Source organism: Myotis davidii, unplaced genomic scaffold, assembly GCF_000327345.1.
Source record: "Myotis davidii unplaced genomic scaffold, ASM32734v1 scaffold79, whole genome shotgun sequence".
In the NCBI taxonomy this organism is placed as follows: Eukaryota; Metazoa; Chordata; class Mammalia; order Chiroptera; family Vespertilionidae; genus Myotis; species Myotis davidii.
In genome coordinates this window covers 4,886,638-4,896,963 of record NW_006294339.1, presented here as the reverse complement: position 1 = coordinate 4,896,963, position 10,326 = coordinate 4,886,638, and the positions used below count along the sequence as shown (strand labels likewise).

Below are 10,326 nucleotides of genomic sequence, written 5' to 3'. Positions count from 1 at the left end.
TATTTTATATCCACATATTTGGGCATTAGCTAGACAATTAATTTTCTGTGTCCCTAAAACCCATTTAAATTGTATCATGTCTATATAAGTCTTATTATCACCCTAAAAAGATTGAAGATTCTGGAAGGATAGAAGGACTCTGGAAACATGTTTCTTCTACCAACTGGGAATACAAATTCTACCTTTCAGGAGCTCACAATCTATAGGAGAAACTTATAGGTAAAGAGAAAAGCCAGTGCAACACAATACATCCAGACTGAAGTGCTGTGAGATACTGAGGCTGGCTGGTATGATTGGCTGCCATGCAGGTGTGGCAGGGAAGGTGCACTGATCATTATTGGTGGGCCCCTCCAATCTATGCTCCACTCTGGGTGCCTGACTAATATGGACCCCATCTTTGAACTGTTTCCTGAGCTCAGTCCCTCACTTCATCCACAGGTACTTGTTAGGTCCCTCCCAAAGGAAGGCACAGCCCTGGCCTCTGGGGATACAGTGCAGAACCAAACAAAGCTAATCTCTGCCCTTAAGATGGGCAGATGGGTCATAGTCACTGGATACATGGGCACCGATATATAATTACTAGTTGTGAAAAACCCAATGAAGGAAGAGAATAGTGTGACAAAATAATTGGGAGAAACATGATGTTGTGGTAAGAACTTAAGCAAACAAGACATTAATTGAAGGAATACACGAAAACGTTGAGTCAAAATGAAGGAAAATAGAAGGAACTCTAGTCAATCTTTATTTTTTTCTCATTATTTCACTGTGTCTGCTTATCCTACCAACTAATCATTCTATGAATGAACAAATATTACCAAAGAGACAAGATAATTCTCATCATACTTTATTTTATTGGCCTTGATTGGTTCAAGACCCTGTGCCTGCTTGGTACCCCTAAACTTGGGTTGAAATTTCTCCTTTTCTTTGGATGATCAAAGTGCTGTGAGCAGGTCCAAGACTAGCTAACACTTAACACCTAGTTGTTGGATGACTGAATTTTGCTGGTTGTACATGGCCCAGCCTGGTTCCAGACCTGGGAGCCAGCAGGAAAAAGTCCATGTTGATTGGTATTTACTCTCAGCTGCAAGAAGTCATTGTCCAGTGGTCAGTGCAGGTGGTGACACCTGTTGCATGTGTCCCATCCTGTGCCCAGAGGCCCTCAGCAAGCTTGGGTCTGCACGTTCCGCCCTGGACACGAGCGGCCTCCATTCTTCGGGGGAGGATTATTGCACTCTCTCCTCCTTTCCTGAGTGCCTGCCGAGCAAGCAGACCAAGCGCTCCAGCAGCTCCAGCGACCCTCCGCCTGGGCTCCTGCACAGAACATTTCCCAGGGGAGAAAGAGGTTAGCATACAAGCAGCAGTTCAGACCCTATGGAAGGAAGATCGCCGCTGCCCTAGAGTGGTCTGCGATCTCTCCTTGGGGAAATGCCTTGGTGGAGCCAACCAAGACCTATGCTCGCTGTCTCACACTTAATTTCAAACTCTGGATGGAGAGAAGGCCCCTGAGAGCCTTCCATGGTGGTTCCATGGAAGTTGGATAGCAGAGTAAGGCGGGGAGGCATGACCTTCTGTAAGAAAGACAGCCATGGAGGGTGTGAGGAGCAGGGAGCAGAGCCCAGCTGGGGATTCACAGACACCAGTGTGGAGAGCATCGCTGGGCATTTGAACGAGGGCTTACAAATCAAAACCCCTCAGGCTCTGACAATGGGCCAGGGTGGGTGACAAGCTTTCTGCACAGAGCATCAGAACACAGGCTCTGACCAGGTGCCTCTGGAAATCCATGAAAAAGCCCATGTTGATGGGCATTTACTCTCAGCTGCAAGAAGTCCTATCCCGTGGTCAATGCAGGTGGTGACATCCTGCAACCCCGCTAGCCTGGGGTTGCTGTTGCCTCCTGGCTCTGTGCCTGTGGGCAAGCTCATCCCCCTTCTCAGCCTGAGTTTTCACCTTTGTCAAATGAGAAGGGTGGACTAATCTGGTGCAGTTTTTCCATCATTACTTTTTTCATTATTTATTTATTTATTCCTAAAATGAAGCATTTTATGGGCCCTAACGTGGAAGTCAGATGAGAGTGGAGCTGTTCTATTTGAAGCTGGGATGTCTATTAGGTTTGCTCTGCTCCACTGGGGCAGCCCCTAAGTCCCCAGTTTCCTCAGATCCCAGTGTGACTCTCATTGGATTAGATTATCTACAAATTCCTTCCAGCTCTGTAATTATACTCCCTGGTGGGGCAGCCACAGCAGGGTTCTCCGTCTATATTTCTCCACCTCTGTGACTGTCCCCACAGGCAAAAAGGTTTGCTGGGAAAGTCTCGAGGGACCTGCGTCAATGAGTCTCCACAGAGGCTGACTCCCAAGCCTTAGATTTTTTATTCCGATTGATATGTCAGGTTAAAAGTTCAGTCTGATAGCCCCAAGGCCACCTGATGTCCCCATCCTGTTTGGGACAAGGTCAATGGAGCACCACGGGCTTTCTGCAGTTGACTGACTGTAATCGTGTGAGAGGAATGGTGCTGTGAGGAGGAGGACCCAGGCCTCCATGCCCTGCCATCACCCTGTCATTGGCATCTTGACACCCATCTCCAATGCACATCGTATGTACAGATGACTCAGCATGGACCAGTTCTAAGCCCAGCACTGGACCATGGAAAAGCATGTCTAGGTAGTTCCCACTCCCTGTTCTCTCTGTCTCTATGTTGTGTGGACAGGGATCCAATTAAGTCACTGGTTCTGAGGCCCTTTGACATGCTATAATTATACTTATCCAGGCTTGGGCTCACATTTGTCCCTTTAAGCCAAGTCAGGCTGATAACTGAACTAGGACATACATACTTTCCTTCCCCGCCCCCACCCTCCATCACCAATGGTAGTCAGTGCAATCATCTCAGAATCTCTGCCCTCATTTCCTAGATTTCCTGATTCTTGGGATGTAAATCAGTAGAATGCAGCAGTTAAGAGCTTGGATCCTAGCATCTGACTGCTTGGGTCTAAAGCCTGGCTCTGATACTGCTCATGAGTAGTTATCTCATCTTCCTCCTGCCCCAGTTTCCTCATTTTTAAAATGGGGCTATTAATAGTATTTCTCTCATAACATCCTTGGGGGAGAGTGCCTGGCACAGAATAAGAGTGAATTATTCTTCCTACTCGTTGACCTTGGTCCCTCTGGGAAAGCTGCCTGGACAATAGGGGCTGAAATCCCATCCACACTCTGCTTGAAAAGTCAAGAAATCCTTGGGCTCTGTAGCTCTAAACCACTGAGCTTACAGCAGCCCTAGGAAATGAATGCATTCTTCCAAAATTGAACCCTATTGACCATACACACTTTGGCGAAAAACAGTTCTCATCCAAGGGAGGGTCTTAATGGCAGAGAGCAAGGATAAGAACCATTAACTGTGGGGTCAGCCATAAAGCTCAGCATGAGTGTTCTTAGGGTAGGGGGCAAGAGGGCACAGGACAGAAAACCTGGGGACCCCAAAGCCCTCCCGCACTGGCCTCTCTGAGCTGGGCCGGGTTTGGACCTGAGTGAAGATGCACAAGCCTTACCTTCTTGCTCCATTTGCTCACAGGCAAGGCCCTTGCGACCCATAGGACACTGGCATTTGCAGCTGGTGCCCTCAAGGATGGGCACCCCGTTGTTGAAGCAGGGCCCGCAGCGGCAGGCATTGAATTCCATCAGGTACTGATCCAGGGCCCGCTTCAGGTTCTGGCGTTTGGCCTCCAGGGTTCCCAGGTTCACGTGCCGCAGCAGTTCGTGAATAGGCTGTGTCTGGGCAGAGGAACAGAGGCCCTCCCTGGGATCATCCAAGTTCCCAGAACCCAAGTGCTGGCCATCAAACTCCTGGAAGGCCTGCTCCATGGCAGGCACAGAGCCAGGCTCCACACCATCTCCCTGCACTTCATCCTTGCAGCCACTCTGTGGAACCCATAGATCAGTCGTTCTAAATCTGTGGGTCGCGACCCCTTTGGTGGTCGAACTACCTTTTCACAGGGGTCACCTAAGACCATCTTGCATATCAGATATTTACATTACGATTCATAACAGTAGCAACATTACAGTTATGAAGTAGCAAAGAAAATAATTTGGTCACAACATGAGGAACTGTATTTAAAGGGCCAGAAGGTTGAGAACCACTGCCATAGATGCAGAGTGGGGGCTCAGGAGTGAGTGACCAGCTCAGGATCAAGCAATTAAGTGCAAGAGTCACTCTGAACATAGACCTACCTAACTCTGAAATATCTGGTCCCCTGATCTTCTAGGAAGAGGGGAACTCAAAAGCCATTTAGCCCTAGCCAGTTTGGCTCAGTGGATAGAATGTCGGCCTGCAGACTGAAGGGTCCAAGGTTCAGTTCTGGCCAAGGGCACATGCTCAGGTTTCGAGCTCAATCCCCAGTGGGGGATGTGCAGGAGGCAGCTGATCAATGATTCTCTCTCATCATTGGTGTTTCTCCCTCTCCCTCTCCCTTTCTCTCTGAAATCAATAAAAATATATATGTATATTTTAAAAAGCCATTTGTGCCAACTTATCTGCCCCCTCCAGCACTTTTAGGAGTCAGGAAGAGTGTAAAGGATTTGTGTGTGTGTGTGTGTGTGTGTGTGTTGATTGTTAACCTTCAATGTAGGAGTTAACCAAGTCCTTGATAGGTAGTTATTCTGTCATTGCTGATTACGTGTTTGGGGAAAGGTGGGCATCATTTCCACTTGAGGCAACCCATTCCAGGCATGAATGGCATCCAGGATTCCTCAGCCTCAGCCCGCACTACCGATTTTCCAACTGGATAATTCTTCGTGGCAATTCCTGTGCATTATAGGATGGTTAGCAGCATCTCTGGCCTTTACCCACTAGATGCCAACAGCATCTCCTGGTTGTGAAAACCAAAACTGTCTCCTGACATTGTCAAATGTCCCCAGGGACAAAGCCACCCCTCCTGGCTGGGCAGTACTGTGGCAGATGTGGAGAGCTGGAAGCTGGAGGAGGAAACCCAGCTGTGTGATCTCAACCTCATTACCAGTGGAGCTTCCCTTCCTCCTCTGTAAAGTTAGAACAAGAATCCTTCTTCCCAGGTTTACTGTGAGGATGAAAGCTGATGGACGGACACGGCCTGTCACATAGTAAAAGCTAAATAAATGCTGCTCACCTAATAGCTTTGTGGCTAGAACTCCTAATTTCTCCTTTCTCAGCCTGAGCCTCATTACCTACAAAATGGAAATAAGAACTCATTTCCTAGAATCCTTATGAAAATCTGAAGAATGGATGTGAGATACCATTGCAAAAGGGAAGAACAATCCTATCTAATAAAGAGGGAATATGCTAATTGACTGCCTTGCCCTAAAAGATGGCGGCGCCCACAGCCAATAAGGAGGGAATATGCTAATTGACTATCACACCCTCAAAGATGGCAGCACCCACAGCCACAAGATGGCGGCACCCAATCCCCTCAGCCCGCCAGCCTACCAGGGCTGGCCCAAGGCATAAGCAAGCCTCGGCTGTCAGCTGCCCAGCTGCCCAAAGCCAACTGAGGCTCAGCTAACCAGAGCTGGCTGAGGCTTGTGCTGCTGGCAGGGACAGCAGCAGAGGTGTGATGGGGTGTTGCCTTCCCCTGATTGCCAGGTCGCCTCCTGCCCCTGAGGGCTCCTGGACTGTGAGAGGGGGCAGGCTGGGCTGAGGGACCCCCCCCCCAGTAAATGAATTTTCATAACTGGGCCTCTAGTATAAAATAAAGCACTAATTTTTATTAGTTAGTTGTGATGATAGTAAAAAAAAAGCCTATATTTTTCAGTTTTTGTGTACATATGGTTACCTTCAGCATGCTTCATAATGCTCTATATTTTATCACACAATCATAAAAGAAAAGCTCATTTCCAGATCTCTCATTTTACAGGACAATCACCTGAGGCCCTGAGAGAGGAATCACTTGCTAAGATCACCGGGAAATTCTGTGAGAGGATTGAGCCATGCTGGAGCAATCTCCCTTCTCTGGAACCAGAGTCAATGGAGGGCATGGCCATAGCCTTGAATGGGTTCCTGGAAATGTGTACGGAGAGACCTGTGGCAACAGACCTTGGCCTGTGCTCAGGGGCTGTGGCTGAGGTCATCAGGCTGGTCATGGCAGGACTGGCTGGGCCTCCAGCCAAGGGAAGGACACCACTTACTGGAAGTCCAGGGCCCATGGCCCATCGTGAGGAAGTCAGTGCAGCCTGGGCCACCCTGGGGCCTGGTTAAGGTGACTTAGTCCCAGGGAAAGCCCAGGACCACCAGCAGCTTCCCTTTGACCTTCCAGCAAACTTTAGCACTCAGTCCCAGGTCTCTCACCTCTCCCTCCCAGAGCCCTCAGGGAGGGGAAAGGGAGCACTCCTTAATGCCGGAGGTACTTACAGGAGGGAAGAGGGGTGGAGAAGAAGAATCTCAGAATGCTGTTTCCATTTTACAGATGAGAAAATAGATTCAGAGAAGGCAAGTGGTGTGATATGGCAACACAAAATAGCCTAATACATAACTCATAATAATACAGGGTGTCCCCCCAAAATCAATACACACTTTAACAGCTGATAACTCAATTCTGAAAATGTAATCCTATCTAATAAAAGAGAAACATGGTAATTGGTGTACGACCACTACCCTTCCCATTGGCTAATCAGCGAGATATGCAAATTAACTGACAGCCAAGATGGCGGACAGCAGCCAGGCAGCTTGAAACTAACATGAGGCTTGCTTGCCTCAGTGACGGAGGAAACCAACGTTCCCCGCCTGCGGCTGCAGGCCTCTGAGCCTGCAGTTTAAGAAACTATGTAACAAATACTGCGGGACTTCAGCCGGCAGGATTGCAACATTGTATGCAAAGGCCAGAAACCTACTTTCAGTAGCGGAGGCCTAAGAGCTGGAGCCAAGCCTCAAGCTAAAGCTGGTTCAGAATAAAATTAAAAAAAGGAAAAAAGGAGCTGTTGGGAGTTTCAGTCACCCCCAGACTGAAAACAGCCCTCAGCCCATGACCCAGACTGGCCAGGCACCCCAGTGGCGACCCCCACCCTGATCCAGAACCCCCTTCAGGGGTAACCAGCCAGCCCCCACCCGTGCACCAGGCCTCTTTGCTATATAGTAAAAGGGTAATATGCCGCCCAGCACCGGGATCAGCGGAGCCATGAGGCCTCCCGGCACTGGGATCAGCATGACAGGGGGCAGCACCCAAACCCCCTGATCGGCCCTGCTCTGTGCGTGACAGGGGTTGGCGCCGCAACCTCCCCATCGACCCTGCCTTGAGTGTGACAGGGGGCAGTGCCCCAACCCCCCAATCGGCCCTACCCTGAGCGTGACTGAGGGTGGCATTGCAACCTCCCAATCTGCCCTGCTCCGTGCATGACAGAGGGCGGCGCCCCAACTCCCCAATCGGCCCTGCTCTGAGCCCGACCAGGGGCTGCACCTAGGGATTGGGCCTGCCCTCTGCCACCCGGGAGCAGGCCTAAGCCAGCAGGTCGTTATCTCCTGAGGGGTCCCAGACTGCTAGAGGGCACAGGCCAGGCTGCGGGGCCCCCTCTCCACCCCACCCCCCGAGTGCACAAATTTTTGTGCACCAGGCCTCTAGTGTATTTTAATAAACACTGCCTTTCTAATTATTCAAAAGTGTGTGTATACATTTTGAGGGGACATCCTATATATAACATACAGCATCACCACTTCACACAGCATGATTCCGACATTTACTCACTCTAAATATCTGCCATAAATAAGTACTGATGAGCTCTGGGATGCACAAGTGAGTAACTGTTTCCATGCTGATCATCAGGTTCCAAATAACCCCCTCACTGGGCCCCTTGCCCACAGTGTCTCTCTCCTTCCATTCATCCCTCACACTTCTGTGAGCATTCTCTATTTTTAAAGCACAGATCAAGCTATGTCACTTTCTTGCTCTGTAACACACCAATAGGCTTAATGCATCGAATCCAAACTAGTTAGGTAGAAATATAGGTTGTGGTTGTGGGTGTTAGAGTCAGTCAGACATGGCTCCAGTTGGGCTCAGCCATTTACCAGACACGAGCCTTGGCCGGCACACTTAACCTCCATGAACCTGTTTCCTCAACTGACATCTTCTAAGTGCCCACTTTTCTCTCCCCAACCTTGGGACAGAGCATGTCATTATCCCCATGTTATAGAGTGGGAAAATGGGGCTCAGAAAACAGTTGTTTGTCAAAGGTTATACATCAAAAAGTTGCTGAGCCATGAGCCAAAATCTACTTTCTCACCCCAAACTCAGTCTGTCTTTCCCAGAAGATAGCATTCGGTCTTCTCCAAATCATTCAGTCCTCCCCTTGAACATTTTGCTCAAGGCAAATGCAAAATTCACCTCTTGCCCATGAAAGTTTGTATATTACTCCTGCTATCAATTTTACAGTTTTTCCCCAAATCACTAATAGCTTGATGATAGCAATTTTCAGACCCTATGTGAATTACAGGGTCTGAATTGAAGAAGAAATAAAATCAGGGTTCATTCATCTCACCTCTTTCTTCATAGAGAGCAGGGTTGTAAAAGACTTTTAGATTTAGATTTAACTGTTTGTATATATATTTTAAGAAGAGGGATGTATCCATTACCCGAAGTTTTAATTATGTGTAGAAAATTGGCCAGGGTCAGGAGAAAGTGGGCAGGAAAACAATCATATTTTATTTTAAATCCCCCAATATAACTCTTTTTTAATGGATTAGCCTTGCATAGAAATAGAATTAGTTTGACAACTGGTAAAACCATGACCTATTTTCAGTTTGAGTACAATTTTACTCCCTTTGCAAGGTTAGGAATTAGGGCAGAGTTTCTCCATATTGGCACTATTGCCATTGAGGGCTAGATATTTCTTTGTGATGTGGGCTGTCCTTTGTATTGTGGAATGTTTAGCAGCATCCCTGACCTCTCTCTCTAGATGCCAGAAGTACCCTCCTGGTTGTGACAGTGAAACATGTCTTCAGACATTACCAAATTTCCCCATGGGAGCAAAATTGTCCCCAGTAATTGATAATCATGACTTTAAGGAAGGAAGTAGGATAGAGGGAAAATGAGAACCAGATGTGAAATCCAAAGGTCTGAGATCCAGTTACCACTACATATGAGCTCTGGGACTTTAAACAAATCACTTGAGTCCTTGGAACCTCGGTTTCCTAATCTTTTCAATGGGGAGAATCAAGGCCTTGCCCGGGGTTCATTGTGGTGAAGGGATGAGATCATTTCAAGCAAACGACAGTTACAGCTCAGGATAACTCACCCCACATGTGGCCTTTGAGCTATGAATGGGATTTATATTTTTAGAAGGTTGTAGAAAAACAAGAAGAAATAAAACTTGTCTGACAGAAACTAGATGTGGCCCACAAAACTTAAGATATTTACTATCTGCTCCTTTATGGAAAAGTGTGCCTATCCCAATTTAGCAGATGTGTTTTTAAATCTTATATGTATAAATGCAAATTTCTTAATGTCACCCAATCCTGAAGAAATTCTGGGATGACTGGTGTAAAACTGGGCACTAACCAGATATAACACGTCTGGCCCTGCTCTCCTGTGGCCTGGGTCTAGTCACAAACTCCCTAGAGTCAGGCGTGGGGAGGCCACCGGTTCAGTGTGCCGTTAACATTTAATCTTACCCTTTGATGGGCTCATAATAAGAAATATGAAATGATCTGGTCTGTTTCACTTTCATTCCTCATGGACGTAGAGTTTCTTCAACTGCGAAAAGACTTACCTCAAAATCAATAACAGCAGGATTATACTTTAACGACCGCCCCCAGGAACGGTACGAAATGAAGCTCTTGTTGTGTGCCAAGCCAGTACCCCAGCCAGAATTGCCACCTCGCACCTGAGCAATGATGTCTTCCACAAGCCTGTTATCTTCGTCAGTATCTATCAAGAGGATAATGGTGTTAGCTCATTTCCCAAAAGCCAAAGGATGGGTTCACAAGAGCCACTAATGATATTTGGGACAAAGTTTATATGCTGTCCTTAGAGCTGTTGTCCATTCTGTTTTGCTCAGTTAACTAACAGGACAAAGCAGAAGAGAAGGACCAAGACTTAGCAATAGAGCCTTCCTCTGAGGTAGAGCTGGCAGTGGGAGGACAGCCCAGCCCAAAATGGAGGAGGGAGAGGGTGGGAAATGGATGATCATTCACTCATTTATTCATTCACCTGTCAAATGCTTACTCAGTGCCTGCTATATGCCAAGTATGTTCAATTAAACAGTGAAGGTCTCTGTGGGGCTGAGTAGGGGTGCAGGGAAAGACATGGTCAGGATGGGGAGGGACTGAACAAGAAGAAATTGAGTTTTCTAGAAAAGTGAATGAATCTTTGTAGG

The 10,326-nt window shown here is 47.6% G+C and overlaps 1 protein-coding gene across 3 annotated transcripts in view; it reads right to left on the bottom strand.

Moving 5' to 3' along the window:
• Positions 1-1,002: 1,002 nt before the first annotated feature.
• Positions 1,003-10,326, bottom strand: part of C8A (complement component 8, alpha polypeptide) — a 78,299-nt gene continuing 68,975 nt past the window's right edge. For 2 of the 3 annotated variants that reach the window (XM_006768367.2, XM_006768365.2), the window contains 3 exons: positions 9,721-9,878; positions 3,543-3,765; positions 1,131-1,311 (listed from right to left, as the gene is read on the bottom strand). In XM_006768367.2, the coding sequence (XP_006768430.1) occupies positions 1,160-1,311; positions 3,543-3,765; positions 9,721-9,878 (533 nt within the window). In that variant the 3' untranslated portion in view covers positions 1,131-1,159. Of the gene's footprint in view, positions 1,312-3,542; positions 3,766-9,720; positions 9,879-10,326 lie in introns of all 3 variants that reach the window. The other variant, XM_006768366.2, reaches the window with a different exon arrangement.